The sequence below is a fragment of the Chlamydomonas reinhardtii genome, chromosome 16 (assembly GCF_000002595.2).
Source record: "Chlamydomonas reinhardtii strain CC-503 cw92 mt+ chromosome 16, whole genome shotgun sequence".
NCBI lineage: Eukaryota > Viridiplantae > Chlorophyta > Chlorophyceae > Chlamydomonadales > Chlamydomonadaceae > Chlamydomonas > Chlamydomonas reinhardtii.
In genome coordinates this window covers 2,038,349-2,058,465 of record NC_057019.1, presented here as the reverse complement: position 1 = coordinate 2,058,465, position 20,117 = coordinate 2,038,349, and the positions used below count along the sequence as shown (strand labels likewise).

General features: G+C 62.3%; 5 protein-coding genes across 5 annotated transcripts; 2 read left to right on the top strand and 3 right to left on the bottom strand.

The window, feature by feature from the left end:
• Window positions 1-525: 525 nt before the first annotated feature.
• Window positions 526-4,958, bottom strand: CHLRE_16g657200v5 (uncharacterized protein). Its single transcript, XM_001697783.2, has 11 exons — window positions 4,500-4,958; window positions 4,230-4,368; window positions 3,815-3,914; window positions 3,548-3,708; window positions 3,337-3,396; window positions 3,138-3,223; window positions 2,719-2,946; window positions 2,212-2,590; window positions 1,896-2,064; window positions 1,647-1,771; window positions 526-1,468 (listed from the first exon to the last, which is right to left on the bottom strand). Exons 1-11 carry the CDS (start codon window positions 4,565-4,567, stop codon window positions 1,298-1,300), a joined length of 1,686 nt encoding a protein of 561 aa, XP_001697835.2. The 5' UTR covers window positions 4,568-4,958; the 3' UTR covers window positions 526-1,297.
• A 50-nt stretch (window positions 4,959-5,008) lies between these two features.
• On the bottom strand, window positions 5,009-7,510 carry CHLRE_16g657150v5 (uncharacterized protein). Its single transcript, XM_001697782.2, has 5 exons — window positions 7,126-7,510; window positions 6,735-7,006; window positions 6,357-6,472; window positions 6,101-6,133; window positions 5,009-5,927 (listed from the first exon to the last, which is right to left on the bottom strand). Exons 1-5 carry the CDS (start codon window positions 7,481-7,483, stop codon window positions 5,870-5,872), a joined length of 837 nt encoding a protein of 278 aa, XP_001697834.1. The 5' UTR covers window positions 7,484-7,510; the 3' UTR covers window positions 5,009-5,869.
• A 130-nt stretch (window positions 7,511-7,640) lies between these two features.
• Window positions 7,641-14,321, top strand: CHLRE_16g657100v5 (uncharacterized protein). The gene is made up of 3 exons (XM_043070916.1): window positions 7,641-7,914; window positions 8,129-8,227; window positions 8,416-14,321. The coding sequence occupies exons 2-3, from the start codon at window positions 8,215-8,217 to the stop codon at window positions 12,819-12,821; spliced, it is 4,419 nt and encodes a 1,472-aa protein (XP_042915558.1). The 5' UTR covers window positions 7,641-7,914; window positions 8,129-8,214; the 3' UTR covers window positions 12,822-14,321.
• A 1,149-nt stretch (window positions 14,322-15,470) lies between these two features.
• On the top strand, window positions 15,471-17,794 carry CHLRE_16g657050v5 (uncharacterized protein). The gene is made up of 4 exons (XM_001697852.2): window positions 15,471-15,845; window positions 16,174-16,390; window positions 16,653-16,783; window positions 17,149-17,794. Exons 1-4 carry the CDS (start codon window positions 15,741-15,743, stop codon window positions 17,155-17,157), a joined length of 462 nt encoding a protein of 153 aa, XP_001697904.2. The 5' UTR covers window positions 15,471-15,740; the 3' UTR covers window positions 17,158-17,794.
• Window positions 17,795-17,898: 104 nt separating this feature from the next.
• Window positions 17,899-19,992, bottom strand: CHLRE_16g657000v5 (uncharacterized protein). The gene is made up of 4 exons (XM_001697781.2): window positions 19,591-19,992; window positions 19,389-19,451; window positions 18,829-18,946; window positions 17,899-18,558 (listed from the first exon to the last, which is right to left on the bottom strand). The coding sequence occupies exons 1-4, from the start codon at window positions 19,794-19,796 to the stop codon at window positions 18,481-18,483; spliced, it is 465 nt and encodes a 154-aa protein (XP_001697833.1). The 5' UTR covers window positions 19,797-19,992; the 3' UTR covers window positions 17,899-18,480.
• Window positions 19,993-20,117: the final 125 nt, after the last annotated feature.

Sequence of the window (20,117 nt, the reverse complement as noted above, 5' to 3'; positions counted from 1 at the left end):
GGCAGGGGCAGGGGCAGGGGCAGGGGCAGGGGCAGGGGCAGGGGCAGGGGCAGGGGCAGGGGCAGGGGCAGGGGCAGGGGCAGGGGCAGGGGCAGGGGCAGGGGCAGGGGCAGGGGCAGGGGCAGGGGCAGGGGCAGGGGCAGGGGCAGGGGCAGGGGCAGGGGCAGGGGCAGGGGCAGGGGCAGGGGCAATCGACCCGGGCAGAAGTAGCCGCAGCTAGAAGGGACAACAACGCACCCACGAGGTTTGCGTATTTGCACGTCACGCATGTACACGTGATGTGTTTCGCACATGCAAGGCGCGCGCCGCGCGAGGGTGCGGCCCAGCCACATATTTTGTGGCCAATGTGCATAAGTATGCTTGCTTGCTTGTGGGCCCGAGTGCCTGACCCTGGGAGCAGTATTATAGTTACCGTACGCGTGCACTACTGCTGCGAAGGCGTCAAGGGGATGCCGGGTACTTGCTAAGTGTTGGCGGGGCGGCCTGCACGTGTGATGTATTGGATGGACTCGCGGCACACACGTCTAAAATTTCACCTTACATGTCATAGCAATTGTGCTTAACGCATGCACACCAGTTGCCGCCGGGCAATAGTAGCCATTACAAAGCTGCTGCACAGCGGCCGCACCCTGCAACTTCTGTGTGCTTCACCGGCGGAAGAACAATACCCCAAATGAAATGTGCACTCATCATCAATACTATCTTGAGCAGTTCATGTTTGATAACTTCACAGTGCTGTTGCAACCTACAAACTACAACCTGCCTGCGTGCTCCTTGCCGTGCGCGAGTGCAATTCCTGGTGCCCATAATGCCGTGCATCTACAAGCTGCGGCATGCGTGTGTACCTCAAATCACCAACCCTATCACACATACTTGTCAGCTCAGACTTGACACGGCAATGACTCTCCTGCAGACCGAATTCCCTATAAAGCATGATTTAAACAGAGAAAGCCCATGGCGATATACAGCTAGCGACTTTCCGGTTCCATGTACAGGCATACACATGCCACTCATGAGCCTTCCAGCAATCCACTCATGAAGGCTTCCCCGCACGCGTCGCCGGCATGTAGCGCCATGGCTATAAAAAGGAGGAAGTTCTAAGAGGGGTAGTAAAGAGCAAGACCCACCAAGAGAGCACGCGCACGCCACTCAGCGCAATTACTGCTACAAGACTGCTATGCATGGACTACGATACTGTGCGTGTGCTGCTTGTGCACTGTGTTAGTGGACTTGGACATAGGTGCCCACAGCTATGTAGCAGTCATTGTGATCCAGGACGCTGCGCAACAAACCGCTTCTAGTTCCGAACCACGTTGATCCACTGGGCGGGGCCCCAGGTGCGGCCGCTAAGGAGGAAGATCATGTAGGGGCCGGGCGGCGCCACGTTGGCGTTGGGCGGGCCGCGCACGGTCACGGAGCGGTCGCCATCCACACCCACATGGTTGTTGTCGTTGTCAGAATCCAGAATCTGTACGCGATAGTGTGTGGGACGCACGTGGGTAAGGCGTAGTGATAGGTCAGCACGCACACCAACTACGGTAAGAGCTGTTGGTCTCGCTCCGATGCTCATCAGCCCCTGCACGCCTAAACCGCTGCAGTGTGGATGCCCTACACGGTTGGATTACAGCCGTGCGGCAATTGCTCACCTCGAGCTCCACGATGCGCTGGTGCATGTTGAAGGTGTGCGTGTCGCTGCTGGGAGCGATCAGCACCACCGAGGTCACGCGGGCCGTGGTATTCGGGATGAGGTAGGCAATCGACGTCACGTCACCTGCACAGCCGAGGAACGGACCAGACAGTCAAGATGGATCGCTGGCAAGGACTAAGGCATCGTGTTGCGGGTCTCATGGAGAAACTTTCTGTTGAGATATAAAATGAGCCCACCCGGGACTCACTGAATCCAATGCTGAATGGGCAGGCCATGATGGCGGGGCGGTTCTGCGTGTCAAACACCTGAGGCGGGGCAAACAGCTCAACACGGTACTCCGCAAAGCCGGTGGGGCTGCGGCTGTAGGCCTCATCCGCAGGCATCCAGTAGCGTGAGGAGCGGTCGCCACCAGCAAGCTGCAAGGGAGGGGCACGCGAGGTAGCATAGAACGTGATGGACAGGGTAGGCAAGGCCATGGACGCAGCCATCAAGGCAGCAAGCAAGCGAAGGCGTGCCAGCGCAAGCCCAAGCCCAAGCCCAAGCCCAAGCCCAGGCGCACTCACAATGGCAGTGCCGTTCAGCGTGAGGCCAGCAGTTGAGTGCAGCAGGCGGGGGATGCTGCCGCGTGCGAGCTCGGTGTAGCGGCTGCCCTCGGAAGCCAGGGGGTCATACAGCACGGGCGTAAGGTTGGGCTCATTCAGCATCGCACCACCACCAGACACGGCGTCGCCGAGGAGTCCGCGCTTAGCTCCGTTGATAAGCAGGACCATGCCGTTGGGCAGGAGCACGCTGGTGCCGCTGACACGCGGCGAGGGCATAGTCTCCGCCTGCCACTGGCCGACGTCGTAGGTGCCGTTGGGCAGAATCTTGATCTTGAGACGCATGGACAGATCCACAGCGGTGGTGTTCACCCAGCCGTACGACCACTGGCCGCCAAAGACCCTGGGGAGGAAGGGAAGGGAAGGGGCCGGGGCCGGGGCGCGTCAGGGTGGGCAGACAGCAGGCGTAGGCACACTGGTGCCGGCCCATGCCGGATAATGTCCCAGTCTCACGCACAGGCCCCAGCTCACATGATCTCGACTTCGGTGAAGTTGTTGGTGGCGCGCAGGGGCAGCATGGCCGCGGTGCCGCTGAAGGGGTACTGCGTGCACATGCCCTTGGCCTGCGGGATGCCCTTCCAGTTGGGCAGCACCAGCACCTTCTTGCCTGTGAGGGGGTTGATGATCTGGCCGTACTTGTTGCTCCACACGAACATGTCGCCGGTGGGAAGGACGAAGTTGAAGGGGTAGTAGAAGTACCTGAGCGTGGGGGCGGAGGCACGGCGGGCAACGCTTGGGTGGGTGGAGGAGAGAAGGCTGGGCCCGGGAGGGCGTGCTTGGTGCAAGGCGCGCGAAATGCAAACCGGACTCGGCATGGGGTCGATTTGCTGGGCTGCTGGGCACCTTTTTGTGTCCTTGGCCCTCCCTTCTGTTCATGCCCAGTTACCCACTTGGTGTTGGAGAGGAAAACGTCCTCAAGCTGAAAGACGGTGGTGGTGGCTGGGTTCGTCGGGTCCCAGAGCTCGTAGAAGGGGTTCTGCAATATGAGGGAAATTTATTTGGGAGTTTAAAAAAAGTTCCGAGTGCCCAAGAGAAGCGCCCGTGCCCCGTTCACTGCAGCAGGCGCTGCTGCACCGCTGTCCCACCCACCTTGATGCCATCCTTGCGTACGGGGCCCACAGGGGAGGGGCTGTCACTCATAATGGTGATCTGAAGGGGGAGGGGCGATGGGACATGGGTTGCACGTTTTGAGGTGTGGGCGCGTGGCGTGAGCACACTGCGACACGGCGGGCGCAGCGCAAACGGGACCCTCGCACCTACGAAACCCCTCGGCAATCCCTCCCTCATACATGCAGCTCACCATTCCGTTGGGCAGGCGTGTGGCGGTTGCAAGCCAGTGTCCGAACTGCAGCGAGCCCACGCTGTCTAGGGTGCGGTTCTGTAGGTTAAGCACCTGTATCGCGCGGCGGCCCTCCACGTAGCTGGACTGCGGCTTGTGGCCGGCCAGGATGGCAACCGTGCCTGAGGGGAAAGCAGGAGGCGGTACCGCCGGGTTTGTTAAGATGCACACCAGGGCAGCAAGTTGGTGCCAGCGCCTCAGCCCTCCATAACAGGCCCAAATGCCCACCGTTCTCGAGGTAGGAGTGTCCACAGTTCTCCATGCTGAAGGGTGTCTTGATGTTGGTGAACGCGCCAGTCACGCTGTCCATCAGCCCGGCGTTGTATTTCTGTGTCATTGTGAAAGGCACCAGTCGTGCAGTGAAAACAGGGTCAGGCATGGCAGTTCATGTGTCTGTGTTTTGTGTGGCCGTGGGTTGGGGGTACGGTGTGGGATGCGGGGAGCTATGTGCCCGAGACCAACGATGATTCGAGGAGTGTCACGGGGTGCACACACCCGTGTCGTGCCCGTTGCCCAGACCGATGCGCGCGTGCCTCAGCAGCCCTCACTGACCCCTGTAGCCTCCAAGGAGGCACCCTGATGCAAACTTTGTAGCCCGTCCGAACCTGCACGCCATTCACGCTGTGCCGCAGCCCCCGCGCACCTTGCCATCGGGGTGGTTGGCCTGGGGCCGCTCCATGAAAAGGAACTGGTCGGTGTTGGGCACCGCTGCGAGCTGCACGCCCACGCAGTTGGACAGACCCAGCTGCGTGAACTCGCCCACGACGGCAGGATCAGCGGACCTGTGCGAATGCGAGCGGCAAGCCAAACGCTAAGTCCCGAGGCGGGTGTGAGTGCATGCTGGGGGCCGCTGAGTTCCGACAGGAAGGTAGGATGGACAACCGGCTCACCGCCCGAATCCGTGCCAACTTACGGGTCTACGCCTGCTGCGGCCACAGCTCCTAGAGAGGCAGCCAGCAGTAGTATTGCCAGGCAACCCATGGTGTGCGACACGCGCGAGGCGTTTCTACCAAGCGGCAAGGAATATCGGTGCAGCGGCGTAATGGCAGGCACGATGGGACGGTGCTTGCTCTGAAACCAAATGCGCGTATATTCCTGAGGCACTTGAGCTAATGTGAGATACGGCGATGTTTACAAGTCGCCGATTCAGGAGGGATTTCCAGCAGTGGTGGGCTGCTGGTTGAATCGTCGGCGAAGATGGAGCGGTGCCGCTTGCCGCCTCGCTGAACTATGTGCGCGGTGCTGTGCCGTCCTATTTATGGAGGCGTGCGCATTCAATATGGCGCATGCCAGTTGCTGGGCAACTGACGAGTCTGGCAAATCCAGGAGCGTGAGGCGCCGGAACCCATTACGGTATGAGGGGCCGCTTCGCGCCCGCCGAGGTAACCGACGCCCGACGTGGGCCCCAGTAACCGAGCAGCCCCTGCGCAAGCGTGTTATGTTAAATAATGTACATGGATGAAATTTGTGATAGCAAAAGAGAGTGCTGTCGGGTGGGGGGAGTTGCTCAAAATAAGCGGTGAGCGGCGGTACGGCTGCGGTACGGCATACATTTCTTCGGGTACAATTCGTAGAAGAAGCGACAGCGCATGCTTTACGAATGGCCACTAGAGGTGGTTAGCCCATGCATCTCTATCCGCTACACGCGGCAATGCACAGATACTCGGCGTGCCCGTGGCGTGCCATTAGGAGCAGCACCGCCGTGCACCGCTGCGCGTTGTGTCCGTCGGCAAAAGAGGCGATTCCCTTGTTTCGGGTACACGAACGAAGAGACTATGTAGTGTTGCTACGCCTTTACGCAAGACAGCTGCTTAATGCCATACGTTCGCTCAGGGTTCCCTTGGTGGCTAACGATGCCAACCATTGACAAACGTGGGAAGCCAAGAGCTTGCGTGCGCTGTTACAAGCTCTTTTGTAGAGTTCAGAAGCTGGGGCCGGGCCCGAAAGGCCCGTGGGAATCCAGCTCAGTTGCTGCTAGCCAGGGGCAACACGGCCTGCACTTCCGCCATGTTCAGCACGTTGAGTCCCAGTCACAGCAGCCATTGTCCCCTCACGTCCCGACGTCCACGTGCTAATACCCCGCTCATCCCTGAAATGCATAGAGCTTTGACCAGCGCCCCCTCCAGGGCGCACCCCGGGCCCCCCCTCCTGGACCCCATCTGATCTACCCAAAAGATCACCCCCTGCCTTGGATTTGGCCCCCTCTCGCTCCGATGAAACTCGCTGGTACACGAACACGTCTCCGAAGCCCACTCACACGCAATGTGTTGTGCACATGAAACGTTAAAGCGTCCGCTTCATCAGGAGTCGTGGCCGAATATTGTGCCGCATGGTGTCCACCCTGAATCATGACGGAGCAACCGCCGCCGAGCAGCAGTGGGGGCAAGTGCACAAGCGGCACCGTTCAGGTCTGGGTTGCGACGGCACGCGTTCCGGCACAGCAGGCGATTGTTATGCTTATGTTCACTTTCAGTGCTTCAAGCCCTCCGCAGCCCCACAAAGTCACCCACTCACCATGAGTCCTTGACCACGACTGTGTACCCGGAACTGCACATTGTGAGAAAACGATGACGGGGAATATGTCAGCACTTGTGTCGACACCAGGTCCAACAGCAGCGTATTGCGCGCGCAGCCAGGCGGCAGCCAGTCGGCAGCCAGTCGGCAGCTTATTAACCTCCCTGCTCCTTGACTGCATAAAAGCACACGCCGCTGCACATGGTCACCGCCACGCGTGCTGGCACGGCCAACTTCCCACGCGTCCAGGCCGCACCTATCGTACAGCGCACGCGCCGCCGAGTCAGCCTCCCGCACGTGCAGCGACGCCTCCCGGAGCCCCGCGCCGCGCGCCACCTCCTCGCACGCCGCCAGCAGGGCTCGCGCAATGCCCTGTGCAACAGCCGGCGGATGGTCACGCGCGCGGATTGGCACCGTGTGTCCCAGCTGTGTATGTGTGTGCGCCGGCTCCCGGCTACTGCACACAGACCCCGCCCTTGCGCATGCCCATTTCCCGTCTGCCCAAGCCGCCTCACGTATCCAAACCAAAGCTTGTCACGCTCCCGGCCGCAAGCCCAGCAGCTGCTCAGCTTCAGAGGTCGCGCAATCCCCCGCTGCCTCACAGCTCCACAGCCTGCCTCAAGCACACACGCACCTGTCTCCGAAACTTGGGGTCCACCGCCATGTTACTTATGTAGGCGGCGGCGGCCGGCGGCGGGTTGGGCGGCGGCAGGCGGCGCACCAGCATGTCCTGTGCGCTCAGCGACACGGAAGCAGTGGCCACCAGTCGCGAGTCCTGGCCCGGCGGCAGCTGTACGTTGCTGCTGCCACTGGCGCCCGAGGAGGAGGTGGAGGGGTACAGGCGGGCAACCAGGAAGCAGCCAGTTGCCGCGGCAGCGCCTCCGGCGCCGCCCTGGGTCTCCAGATCTGCGCGCAATGGGTCCAGTATAGGAAATGGGTTGGCGGCGGAGGGTGCGACGGGCCGTGCTCTTGCGGAAGTGTTGTGGATCCGGAGTAGGAGGCGCACCTTGCAGCACTCCGCGCACCTTGCAGCACTTCCTTCAAGGACACCGCCTCCGATGAGCCCGCGAACGCACGGGTCAGGACCACGCCTGCGGCCTGGATCTCCCCGGCGGTGATGGGTCTCACGACCAGGCGGCCACCCAGCACAGCCACCTCCGTGTGATGCGGCACGGTGGTGTGCGGGCCCGCTGGGGCTTCCGACGCGCAGCGGACCACGCCGCATCGCCGGGTGTGTGGAGCTGATCCATGCTCCCTAGCGCTATGTAGTGCTGTTTCAGCGCTGTGCAAAATGGGCAGCGCCCCGAGCTTGAAATGCGTCGGCAAGTTCTTTGCGCGTGACGACGCCACAGAGCAGGGCCGGTTGCATTTTATTGTGTGCATGGTGGCAGGCTATTTAACTCGTTACACGTCAACTGGCCGGCGACGAAAATACTGCATGCACAATCGCATGCGGGATTTTTTCCCCTCCCACATCAGCGAATTCCGTGCCGGGGCTGGTTCAAACCGCTCACAACCAGTAGATACCATCGAGCGTTATGTAGCTTCAACACTTGTCAAGGCGCACGAGACGCACAAAACTAAACCGAGCTCGAAACAACATTTTTCCTGAGCCGCTGACCACGCGGCCACACAACCAGCGCGTCACAGAGACGCGGTTTACAAGGAATTGTCGCGCCCGACACAGGAGGCGCGTCTACAGTTTTGCATGGCCTTTCGTCTGGCGCTGGAGAAAGCCGGACTCGTTCCCGATGCTGACGCCCTGGATGAGCTCGACGACCAAGGTCATGGTCTATGCTCTGGCCCCTTCTTCGGTGAGCGCTGTCCTCGAGAGCGCGGGGCAATCCGAGTGGGCGCCGGGTTGGCTAGCACAACCGGGCCACACTACCAACGGCATGTGAATTGGCTCTGGATTTGTTAGGGAGTTGCGGGCTGAGACCGCCGTCTCCCAGCGCTTTTCCGGGTCGTGCGGGCAACTGAAACGGGCCTGACTGGGCTCTATCTTGCTCATTTCGCGGCTGCTTGCAGGTGTACCCCCCTCAAGCGATGAAGTTTCAAAGCTGCGACCTACAGAAGCTGCATGTGCGCCCACTTCGTCGGGGGACCTGGATGCCATGCAAACGCCAGGTGCGCAAGTTAACCGCTAAAGCAACATAGCCATTTGCATTCCGTGGCATAAACCTCGCCAGTCAGGTTACTGCTGGCCTGAAAAACGTTGAGTAAGCCGGTTTTTCCGGCCTCTGACTTTTCGCCCCCACCGTTTACCTTCGCGCAAGCTGACACGTGTCTTCCGCTTGTATGTCCTGATATGCCAGGTCGGTCTGGCAGCCGCAAGCGGCTTGCGCCGAGCGCGCTTGGTGCATTGGGGGCGGACTCCGTCACGGCGCCTGACAACGCAGCGCTAAAACCGCACACACAGACGCCGGGCGGCCTGACACCTTGCGACGCGGCGGGTGATAGCAGGAGGGGCGGGCCGCACAGCAGCAGACCTGAGCCCGGACAGGCCGGCGGAGTCAGCGGCGGCGCCACGGCGCCAGGCAGCCGCACCGGCGGTGCTCCCGGCAGCGCGCGCGATGGCGCCTCCGGCGGCGCGGCGGGGCCGGGCAACGGCAGCAGCCGGGACGGGAGCGGCGGCGCCGCTGCGCAGGGCCGGGAGGCGCAGCAGGAGCCGGAGGACGAGGATTGTGGTGTGGAGGACGGCCGGCCGCAGCAGCGGCTGCGCGCCTACTGCGGCGCGAGCACGCTGGCAGCCGGCCCCGCGCCATTGGAACCAGCGGCCGGAGCCGGCACCGAGGCTGGACCGGCTTGGGCTGCCAAGGACAGCGGCGGCGCAGCATTGCCTGCAGCGACCTTCGCCGACAAGCGATCTGGGTCGGAGCAGGGCCTGGGCGCCACCTCCTCGGGGCCGCTGAAGGCGCTGCTGTTGCAGCTCTTTAGCGAGCAGCGACACGAGTTGGATCAGCAACAGGGAGATGAGCAGGAGCAGGCGCAGGGGGACCAGGGACACAAGCCGTCGGCTGTGCATTTGGGCCACCCGCACAAGCAGAGCCACGCGCACGAGCGGGCACAGCCCCACCCGCCGCACCAGCCCCACCAGCCGGCGCACCACTACCGCCAGCAGCAGCCACAGCCGTGCGCTGCGCAGGCCGCAGCGGCGGGGCTGGAGGGCGGCGCTTGGGATCCTGACGCACTGGCAGCGGCTGCCGCCCTGCACGCGCTGCTGGCGCCGCCGGCGCTGCATGGCCACCCGCAGCAGCACCCGCAGCAGCACCAAGAGCTGCAGCAGCGGGAGCACGCCGGCGAGGGTCTGGGGTGGCTGCTCAACAACAGCGCCCCTCGGCACGAGGCGCAACCCGGCGAGGTGCCGGTGTTGGCGCCGGACGTGGGTGCGGTGCAGCTGCAGCAGCAGGCAGAAGAGCTTGACCTGCACGCTCACGCGCACCCGCACGCGCACTTGTTCGCCCCGCACCCGTACCTGGTGCTGCAGCGCCCCGCGGTCACGGCCACGGCCACCGCGGCGCCCACCGCCACCGCCACCACCGCGGCCTCCATGTACGGCGGCCTGTACAGCAGCGGCCGCGCGCACATCAGCAGCGGCGGCACCGCGCCCTACAGCGAGCTGCTGTCGGGGCCGGGCTTCAGTTATGGCGCCACCGAGGCCGGTGAGTTCGTGCAGGCCGACGACGCCATCCTGCTAGACAGCGACAACGAGGCCGAGGAGGCGGCGGGCGAGGGAGTCGGCAGCGTCGGGGTCGGGCCGGCAGCGAGCGGCGAAGGCGCAGCGGCTGACGGCAGCGGCGGCGCTGGTTCTGGAGCAGGGGGCCGCCGTCATGGAGGGTACATGATCGACGAGATGCTGGATGCGGAGGCCGTGGTGGCGGAGGCTCGAGGGCCGCAGGCGCGGGAGGTGGGGGCACAGGCGATCGAATCGGCGCCGGTGGAGGGCGTGGGCTCCGTGCCGGCAAGCGGGCCGGGTGACGCGCACATCTGGAGCGCGGGCACGGCCGGCAGCGGCAGCGGCGGCCGGGCTGAGGACGCGGGCGGCGCCGGGATGGCGGCATTCCTCGCCGCGTCAGGCATGCCGCAACCGGCCAAGGCTGGCGGCGCCCGGCCGGTGCAGCGGATGCCCAGCTGGCTGCCCCCGGCCGCGTTTGAGACGCCGCAGGAGCAAGGGGAGGGAGAGGAGCAGGAGCAGGAGCCGCCGGAGGGCCCGCAGGTGCCGCCAGCGCCGGGTCATGTGGAAGCAACAGCGACTGCAACGCAGCACGGCGCGAGGGTGCCAGCCACAGCACCCTTCCACGCCGGTACCGCTGCGGCTGCGCATGGGGGCACATGTAGGGGCCATACGTTACAGCCAATGCCCAAGGAGGAGGGGGGAAACGAGGAGGGGGCCGCTGGCGCTGTGCGTTTGCTGCGGACCGGCAGCAGCGATACGGTGCTCGTCGACCCAGATGCGGCGCAGCCTGCGGCGCGGCACGGGGCCGCGGCCGCGGCCAATGCCTCGGGCGGTACCCGCTCGAGTGGCGGTGGCAGCGACGATGACATCAGCGAGTATACGGACACTGGAGACCTCAGCACCGAGGCCCCGAACCGGCTCCACAGCTATGTGATGGAGTCGGTGGGAAGCGCCCCGGGCGGCGGGGCTGACGCGGCGGCACGGGTGGTGTCGGCGCTGCTCGGCCCAGCGGGCGTGGCGGCTGCGCACCAGCAGCACCAGCAGCCGCAGCAGCAGCCGCAGCAGCAGCAACAGCGTGCAGAGCCGGTGGTGTCAGGCGACGGCGGCACCAGATATGTTGCGGAGACAGACCCGGCTGCCGCAGTGGCGGCGGGTGCAGCGACGATGGCTTCCGGGCAGGGCGAGTGCTTTGTAACAGATAACGATGCGCGGAAGTGCGGTGCCATGGCGCCGCAGGGCGCCGCCGCTGTGGATGATGCAGCTGAGGCGGAGGCCACGGAGGCTGGGAATGACGGCGCGGGTCCCATGGCGATAGGCAGCGGCCCCGGTGGCTCCTATGCGGCTTTAGTGATGCAGCAGCGCCAGCAGCAGCTGCAGCAACACCAACAGCAGGTATTGTTGCGGGAGCCGCGCCTCAGCATGGAGGTGGAGATGGCTGAGCCGCCGCCGGCTGTGGAGCTCCAGGCCCAAATGCCAAGCGGCTGCCACGCAGCGGCGATGGGGCACGGGCTCGGCTCCACTGCCGGCGCCGCAATGGCGATGGCGGCGGCGGTGGAGGCCGCTGCGGCGGCGGCCACGGCGAGGGCCGCTGCCGCTGCGGCGAGCGAGGCCGCGGCCGCGGCTGCGGCTGCGGCGGTGGCGCAGGGGGCGATGGGCCACAGTGCGCTGCTTGCTGGACTGGGCCTGCAGCTGCCGGCTGCAGGGGCGTTCGGCCTGGATGCGTACCCCGCCGCTGCCGTCGGCCTTGGGGCTGGAGATGCAGGGGGCGTGATGGGCCTGGCACCTCTTCAAGCACCGGCGGGGCCCGGGGCTGTGGAGATGGCTGCGGGGTTTGCGGCCGCCGCCGGCGCCGAGCCATTGGATTCGAGCGGTGTACCACTGCTGCCGCGCATCAGGAGCGACGCACGCTCACCGGTCGCTGTGCAGCAGCCCTCCGCAGCCGCCGGCGGTGTGCTGGCGGCGGCGGCAGCACCCGCGGGTCCCGGGCTCCAGTCAGGGCTGACGTACGCGGACGCGCCGCCGCCTCAGCTGCTGGCGCCGGACGTGTACATGGGCTTTGTGGGGCAGCTGATTGCGTCCGTGCACAGCGCGACGCGCGCCGCTGCGACAGCCGCCTTCCGGCACTCAGGGCCCGGTCTCGGCGGCAGCAATGCCGCGATTGTGGCGGCCGCCGCCGCCGCCGCGCAAGCGGCGTACCGGCACGGCCACCCGACCGTCGCCGGCGCCACCGCGTGCTATGGAAACACTGCCGGCGCGCACGGCGGCGCCGGCGCCGCACCGCACTACTTGCAGCAGCACCAGCACCAGGCGGCAATGCCGCTGCAACAGCAACAGCAGCAACCGCAGCTGGACACCTACGGCCTAGGCATGGACTGGGCCGCGCTGGCTGGCCTTGCCCAGGTGGGGGGACTTGGTGCAGCACTGGGCGGACCTGGAGGCGTTGGGAGCGGCGCCGGCGGTGGCGGTGGCGGTGGTGGCGATGGCTCGCTGCTCGGGCTGCAGCAGCAGCAGCAGCAGCCGATATTGGTGCCGCAGCCCCCGCCGCAGCTTGCGCAGCTGCTGCCGTTTGCGTACTTCGCACCGCAGTTCCAGTCGCCGCTTCCACCGATGCAGCTGCCGCCGTGGACGCCGTTCAGCGTTGGTGTGTGCAATGCCGCCGGCGCTGCTGGCGCCTTTGAAGGCATGGGTGGTGGTTTGCAGCAGGAGATCCATGCAGAGCGTGCTGCGGGAATGGCTGGCATTGCGACGATGGATGCAAGGGCAGGTCCGCATCCGGCAACGCTGCAAGTGCAAGGGCAGGCATACGCGAAATCGCTTGGTGAGGCTGCGACGGGCCCTGCCGCCGCCGCAGCAGCTGTCGCTGCTACTGGCGACACAGCCGTTGCCGTGGGCAATCCTGCTGCTGGTTTCGCCGGCAGCTGGCCACCATTCCAGGCCGCTGCTGCCGGGGCCGGTGGCATGATGAGCGGCAGCGGATTCGCCTTTCCGCAACAGCCCCACATCACGTACCAGCCGCCACACCCATGGCGTGCACCGGGCATGTAAGGGCAACCCGACGGACTCAGCTTGCAGGAGCGCTGGATAGTGGTGGTACCGTATGAGATAGATTCAATCGCGAGGTCAAGACATGATAGTTAATAACTCCCTCATCACCAAAAACTGCAGACACAGGCACCACACCAGCAACTGAGATTCTAGGTGCAACATTGTGTAGGTCCACACTGTTGCAGTACCATTATTGCGTGGCTGCAACCAATGAGACTTAAGTCGTCACTGTGTTCAACTGCTTACCGCTAAGAGCGATTGAATAAAGTTGATAGGTGACAAGTTCCAGATCCGACTGGGTTTGTGATGTGGCATAGCTTGTAATGTGGATGTCTGATTGCCTGGAGAGCTTGCGTTCCTTTGCGGCGCAAAAGGGTTTGGATGTTTGCAGGTTGTGCTGGGAATGTATCTTGTGTACCGGTTTCCGTGCCACCCTGCAACGTGCACGGAGATGAGGGGTGCGTCTTTTATGGCTGTAGAACAGAGTGATGGGGAAGGCTAATGTGCCCCCGATTCTTTTTGTGTAGCCGTGCCCGTTTTGTCGCTGGGCGCACACAATAAAGTTTGCTGCTGCACACCACGAGTAAAGATCAGCAGTGAAGACGCCAGATGGCTTGAGCACTGCAGCTCAATAAAGCATGCGGGCGTGTGGCGGGCTAGGGACACGCGCAGTGTGCAATCGAGCGCAACAACTGCTCAGTTTTTGTTAAGATGGGGAGCTCAGACCTTTGATTGTGTGGAGGGACAGCGTAACAACGATTGGCGCGGTTGGCTGCCTGTTCACAAAGTAGTACCCTGTACATGCTCAATCACGATATGAGCAGTGCTGCTGCGACGAGCGTAATATGCCAGCTCGCGGGTAAGGGCGGGGCCATTTGGGACTCATGGCTTCTATCGCCCAAGCGCGCTACTGAGTTAGTAAGGATCAGTGCCTTTCTCGTCAGATTGGATCGGTCTGTAGGCGCACGAACCGGCCGTGCTGAGATTTCAGCGTGGCACTAGTATCGCGGCGAGAGCGCTGCGCGGCGAGGCTAGGTGCATGGTGCGCGGCTGTAGAGGCTGCAGTGGAGATGGGTGTGGGTGGAGTGCTGGGGTCGTGTGAGAGGCCAGGCCGAGCCCCGTGGTTTGCTGAGGGTCTGATGCTCAGCGGCTGCGCTGTCGTAGCACGCAGGAGCAGGCCGTGTGCCCAACGCGTTTGCGGCTCAGCAGCTATTATGCTTGGGCCCCAAACGCGGAAGGCGGACGTGCGGCCTGTCATCGCAATTCGGGTGGCTGTGGGTTGACAGCTTCAGTAGCGAGGAACAGCAGCCCTGTACGGTATGCACAGGACCTGCAAGGTATGAGAAAAGCGCGCCCCAGTCCACTGCTGCGTCTGGCTTTATTTATTTTGCGAGTTACCAGCAATGGCGGGCGGTGGGAGGCGAACGTGCACCCATGGCCACTTATGGTATGTAGCGCCGGTCATGAAGAGCGGCTAATGACTTGTAATGTTTAACAGCAACACCACACTAATTCGGTGCGTGCACAAAGAGAGATGAAGCAACCAGTTGGCGGACGGTCTGGGCGGGGTGTGCCGGTATGGGTCACAGGGGCGGGGCTGGTGCATGACTAGGTCACTGCTGGAGGTGTGGGTAGCCGGGGTGCGCCGTGCCCCTAGTGCGCAGAAAACATTTTGGAAGAGAGGCAGGGCTGCACCTAGATTGATTACTTGAACTGCGGGGGCTGCGTGTGTGGAGCCATGCCACGGAGGAAGCAGAGGCAAGGAAAGGCAGGAAGAGTCCAGTGTTCCTCGACGGCCGGACTGTGGGTTACGGGACCTCGAAACCTTTTGTCGGGGCATGTCCAAGTTGTACGATACCGAGCATTGCTAGTTCAGGCCCATCCTGGGAAGGTGGGCTGGCCGTCTCCCCACAATCATCCGCGGCTGCGTGCCTGCCCCTGTGACGCTACCCAACCAAGCACCGCAGCGTGAGACATTCCTGCGCCGAATCCATGCACGTACCGTAACGCCTACATAGCGCTGCAAACCTGGCTGCAAAAGCACAGGGTCAGTTCCACCAAACGCTCGAACCAGGCCTTCCTCTGGAAGAAAGCAGTTCCACCAAACGCACGATCGAAACCTGCCCATCCTGGAAGGGCCACGAGACGAAAGTGTGTCGCCATGTCGGGACGAACTTGCCTACAGTACTCCTCACCGCTTTCAGCACCCCATGTGCAAACTGCAGTAAACAAGTCTTTTGCCACACTGTGCGGCAAGAAAGACTTAGAAAGCAAAGGAATGGAAAGAGTGAGCCCACAAGGTTCTCCATCGCGGCTGCACGCCTGCACCCTTTCCTCAAGCCTTTCCTGGTCACAGGCACCTCAACACGCTGCATTCCCTTTCCAGCGTCCTCCGTGTGTCCCCTCGTGCGGCCAGGTGCGGCCCCCCCTCTTCCGTGCCCTCTACACATCTTTTAACAGAAGTGCGGCGAGTCTGCAGTTTTTCCGTGCATGCATTTGCATGTCAGATTATATTTCCCGACCTCATGTCGTTCGAAGGCCTCAGCACGGCAAAAAAAATGTGTAAACGAGTGATTGCTTTATGCGCCCGCCACCAGCACCTGGCGCATGTTATTGATGCCATTAGCTGTGCTGCTCTTCAATTGGTTGGAGACCCGCTAGCGGCCGCGCGACGCAGACAGACGCGCTCACATTAGCCGTACAATCGTCGCCCCGCCATTTTAGGTGCCGCCGAGGCAGCCCGAGCAGCCATTATCCTCTACATTGATTATCTACTAGCCTTTCAGGCTTCCCCGCGCCACCTGTGCGACTAAACAGCGAGTCTGCTGGGCTTGCATATGCATCGCAGCTCTCTTTTCGTCTTCCGAGGTGTGCGAGCCCCCAAATCCCTCGTCTACAAGTTCTGTCAACAACTTCAAGATGTATTGGGGCTTCAAGACTACCGGGACCTTCGTGGCCTGGATTTGCTTCGCTGTGTTCCTGGTGACTGGCTGCATCTGGGTGGGCATCGGTGCTAGCGGCATGGTGAGTGCTGATAAAAGAAATGCACGTGCTGTGGGTTGGGCAACTTGCAGCTGGGACCGGGCACGACGTTTGTGCATGTCCGCATGTGCCTCCTTTCGCTTCTGCAAGCGCGCTGCCCTGGGGCGGCCGCGAAGGGCATTGAAAGCCGCCCTCGAGCTTCTTTTGTCTCGGTGCTTACAACGATGCACGTGTGAACGGCAGCAACGGAAAATGACTCCCCGCGCTCGCTGCTGGCACGCGCACCACCGTCGTCCACCCCCCCCCCCCTGCGCGCCCTCCTCATCGATGCGCCCCTCAACTAACCTGCCTTCTCATGCCTTCCACTCAGGTGGGCTGCGACTTCTGCAAGAATGAGTACATCAACAACTACACGCCCGCGCGCCCCACGCTGCCTGTCAACGTGGTCCCCGGCTACGGCAAGGTCTGGTGGAACAGCACCCTGTCGCCCGTGTCCGATGGCTGCATCCCGCCCGCCTTCGAGTTCTCCATGTACTACCCGACAAAGGCGGCCCTGAACGGCACCGAGAGTGCTGACGAATTTTACGGTGAGCCCCTGCATCTGATGACCCGACACGCAGTACGGTATTGTAGCCAGCAGATGCAGCCACGTACGCTCCCCGCCCTCGCGCATCGCACACACAGACACGCTCACACGCACGCATTTGCACGGCAAATGATGCACCTGCGTACCACTGCGCAACATACGCGAGCTTACGCGAATTTCACGTGCTCCATGTATGGCTGACGTCCTGCTGCTCTCGGCACTGCTCCTGCTTTTCACGTCCATACATCCCTACCCCAAAACAGGCTGGTGCATCAACTCCGGTCCTCTCGCGGGCACCATTGCTGGCTCCATCGTCCTCCTTGCCGGCCTGTGCTGCCTGCTCTTCTTCTTCTGCGCCAAGAAGCCCGAGGAGCACGGCACCGGCGTCGCCATGGTGAGCATTCAAGTGGGTTTGAGCGTGTTCCTGCGCGTACACGATCTCGGATTGGGGTTTTTGCGCTGGGCGGTGCTTGGTTGGCGGCGGCCATGGTTGTAGATGGGCACGGGGCACCCCAGTAGATGTATGGGACTATGGGAGCTTGCGACACCATGTATGGGAGGCAGGAACCAACCGATCGACAGCTAGCCGAGTGACCCGATTTAGAACTCCTGCACCCGTATGGAGCACATATGATCTTAATATATAGATGCTGTACGTATCTGCCGCCGCCATCCGACATTCACCTCGATGCTGCTCATGCATGCTGACATCTTCCCACGTACCTACGACCTCGTCGTGCGTGTGTTGCCCATTCGCAGAAGGTGTAAATACCTGCTGGTCGCGCTAACCAGAGCTTTATAAATGGCTGTGGCCACTTGACTTCATCAGTAAATTTAACGAAACTGGTACCTGCCGTACTGGAGAATTTGGCGTGCACCAAGTAATGGTGCCAGTGCTTGCATACCAACAAGAGCAGACCTGCTCCTGTACGCGCGCTGCAAGGTGCATAGAATTGGATACTGCGCTTTGCCTTGTTTGAGTTGATGCATCATATGATCCCCGGTGGGCTGGTGGCAAGCACCGGCAGGGCATACATACAGCGTTGCAACTAACTGAAAGTAGGAGGCAGGGATCCATTGTGCAGACTCGGATGGGTTGTCGATCGAAATTCTGTGTATAGATTTGTCTAACGCGCTACCCTTGCAGCGGAGTGGAGAGAGTTTGCAAGGGGCACGTTCACTTGTACGGCAAGGGCGGGGTAGTGGGGAGGGGTGGACAGGTGAGGTACCGTGACTGTCGTCGTCTGTTCCTTGGGCCCCAAGCAATAAGTGATTGCGCAGAATGAAGGCGCCTCGATGCAATTATCGATGACGCTTCAAGTAAACGAATGCGCAATGTGGGCGCCGTTCACGCCTGCGGGCTGCGGCTTTGATGGATGGACTGAAATTGTAAGGGGAAGCATGAGCCCACCCTCCTTCTCCTGCCGTGCGCAGCCCTTCCATCCCGCTATTTTGGAGTCATTTGAACAGCATGCAGCAGTGCAACGACACAGCTGTAACGCCAGCTAGCGGGTGCTTGCTTTTAATTGCTTCAACGGTACTGCATAATGTGCCAGCGCAAGGTGCACGAAATACCTAGACGCGTTGGTTGACAGCAGTTACGATAAGTGATTGGTCGTGTCAGTCAGCCTAAATAGTCAAAAGCCCATGCAATCGTGCCCTCTGCACTTTTACTCACCTCTGTTAGCTAGCAGGGGCCACATCATTATCAACATCATAGTAAGCTATATCTCCCCCCCTCACCCCGCGGAAGGCCATGCACTTCGCGAACAAGGGGCCAAATGCCTGACACCCAAGGCACGCAACCTCACCTGCACGCAGCATCATCTACGCCTCGTCTCTTCGTGCTGCCGAGTTCACCGCACTCATCCACAATGAAGCTGTCCATCCATGACGCTAGCTGCTTACCAATCCCTGATGCATGTGCCTTCAACCCGGACACTTCACACGTCCATACCGACGGACGCACACGCCCGTACCAATGGCAGCTAGCCCCTAGTGCGCCGCTCAGCCCCTTCCAGCACCGCGACGCGCGCACCACCGAGGCTGTCAGTCCATGCATGTGCCCCTCACATGGGCCGTGGCCACCAGCTACCGCCTCCCGGCCGCTGCCTGGTCCTTGTCCCGCGCATCCACATAGTAGGGCGGGTTGCGGATGTTTACACCGTACTGCGCCGGCGAGCAGGGGCACGCAGCAGGGGCATTGTCACACCGACGCCGGCCAGCAGGCGGTGCAGCGTTATGAAGCGTGCAGAGAAGCACCCCGCGCGCACAAGCCACCGTGCCGGGCACAACACTTGTGCCGTTGTGCGTGTGTATGCATCGGCTGGACCAGCGCGGCGCAGAGCCGCCGCCGCCGCAGCCCAACCATCCACTCATTACGCACCCCTCCCCGGCGCTCTACCCATGCGCACCACCCTGTAGCCCTCCGGCGCGCACCTCCTGCTGCAGCGCCGCCGCCAGGTCTTCAGTCCGCAGCACGCGGCGCTTGTCCTTGGGGTCCAGCCCCGCCTCCTTCATGGCCTTGGGACCCGCGCCCCGCTTCATCTTGTGGTACCTACCAGACACACACACACACACACAGAACATGCACGCGTAATGCTTTACTTGTGCTCCTTATCACACACAGGAACATGCATCAGATGCATGTGTGTGTGTGTGTGTGTGTGTGTGTGTGTATAGCCGTGTTGGGCGGAAGGCTCAGGCCCCAAAGCGCCATGCCGTGCGCTGCCGTGTGCGGTAACAGGGGCGTGCTCCGTGCAGCCGCCCGCATTTGCAAACCATTTGTTTACATACAACTAGCGATAGACTTGGGGGCGTGCCAGCAACCGCCGCAGGCTTCCTTCTCCGTGCCCTATGTACTCCGGGCCGCTCCACCCGGCGGCCCCGGACCTCACTGAGCGACTCCACACCCAGCACAAAGCGCATCCACATCATACCGTGACCCGCAAATCATGGCTGGTGCGGTGCCGAGCGGCATGTCCAGGCAAGGGACTCACTGCATGGCGTCATTGAGCACAGTGGCCAGGAAGCGCTGGGATGCAAGGCTCACGACCTGGGTCCTGTGAGCGAACGGCACGTGCATGGCGGTAACAGACGCGCTTCAAGGACTGGCAACTGGTGGCGAATGCCGGCGCTCATGACGAGGTGAGATCCGCTGGGAACCGTGCTGCAGGTGCCGCCACCCCTGCACACACTCACAAACGCATGTCCTCATTTGCCTCCCGGTCGTCCGCGCTCATGTTGTACAGGATTGGCCCCTGACCGCTCTTGCGCATGTAGTACTGCACCAGCTGCGGGGGAACCACCAGCGGCGCCTCGGCGAGCCCGTTCAACACTTGCTCTGTGGAGGCGGGCAACGCGCCCGGCACGGCTGGTGCAGTCGGCGCGTTGCCCGGGGGCGGCATGTTGGCTGGCTACGAGTAACTTAATGTACAATGTTGTGATAAATTTCAAGGTACCGGGGACAAGAAGTAGCAAAGCGCAAAGCGAGCGAGGTCGGGAGAAGTTCGCGCGAGGGCCTTGGCACGTTGAAGGTGGGCAGGCTACATGGATATTGCAAGGAACTGTAAAGGAGACGTAGTGGTGCAACACGAGAACAAGGGCGGTTGGCGCTTGTGCTGCAATTGCCAGGCGCGAAGAAGCTCAGATGGGGGCAGGCCCTGATGACTGGAGTGTTGTCACCGTCCGGAGAACCTGTTGTCTACTGTATTTCACATTCTGTACAT

What these genes read in the sequence shown, in the direction of transcription:
- CHLRE_16g657150v5 (XM_001697782.2), bottom strand. Translation starts at nt 7,483, where the DNA reads ATGCACACAATAAAATGCAACCGGCCCTGCTCTGTGGCGTCGTCACGC. An exon ending in ACCCCAAGTTTCGGAGACAG is followed by an intron (nt 6,473 to 6,734) that starts GTGCGTGTGTGC and finishes GCTGTTGCACAG; the next exon opens with GGCATTGCGCGAGCCCTGCT. An exon ending in GTCGTGGTCAAGGACTCATG is followed by an intron (nt 5,928 to 6,100) that starts GTGAGTGGGTGA and finishes GTCATGATTCAG; the next exon opens with GGTGGACACCATGCGGCACA.
- CHLRE_16g657200v5 (XM_001697783.2), bottom strand. Translation starts at nt 4,567, where the DNA reads ATGGGTTGCCTGGCAATACTACTGCTGGCTGCCTCTCTAGGAGCTGTG. An exon ending in ACACTCCTACCTCGAGAACG is followed by an intron (nt 3,709 to 3,814) that starts GTGGGCATTTGG and finishes CTTTCCCCTCAG; the next exon opens with GCACGGTTGCCATCCTGGCC. An exon ending in CGCTGAACGGCACTGCCATT is followed by an intron (nt 2,065 to 2,211) that starts GTGAGTGCGCCT and finishes CCTCCCTTGCAG; the next exon opens with CTTGCTGGTGGCGACCGCTC.
- CHLRE_16g657050v5 (XM_001697852.2), top strand. Translation starts at nt 15,741, where the DNA reads ATGTATTGGGGCTTCAAGACTACCGGGACCTTCGTGGCCTGGATTTGC. An exon ending in GCATCGGTGCTAGCGGCATG is followed by an intron (nt 15,846 to 16,173) that starts GTGAGTGCTGAT and finishes CCTTCCACTCAG; the next exon opens with GTGGGCTGCGACTTCTGCAA. An exon ending in GAGTGCTGACGAATTTTACG is followed by an intron (nt 16,391 to 16,652) that starts GTGAGCCCCTGC and finishes ACCCCAAAACAG; the next exon opens with GCTGGTGCATCAACTCCGGT.
- CHLRE_16g657000v5 (XM_001697781.2), bottom strand. Translation starts at nt 19,796, where the DNA reads ATGCCGCCCCCGGGCAACGCGCCGACTGCACCAGCCGTGCCGGGCGCG. An exon ending in GCAAATGAGGACATGCGTTT is followed by an intron (nt 19,452 to 19,590) that starts GTGAGTGTGTGC and finishes GTTCGCTCACAG; the next exon opens with GACCCAGGTCGTGAGCCTTG. An exon ending in GTGCTCAATGACGCCATGCA is followed by an intron (nt 18,947 to 19,388) that starts GTGAGTCCCTTG and finishes TGTGTCTGGTAG; the next exon opens with GTACCACAAGATGAAGCGGG.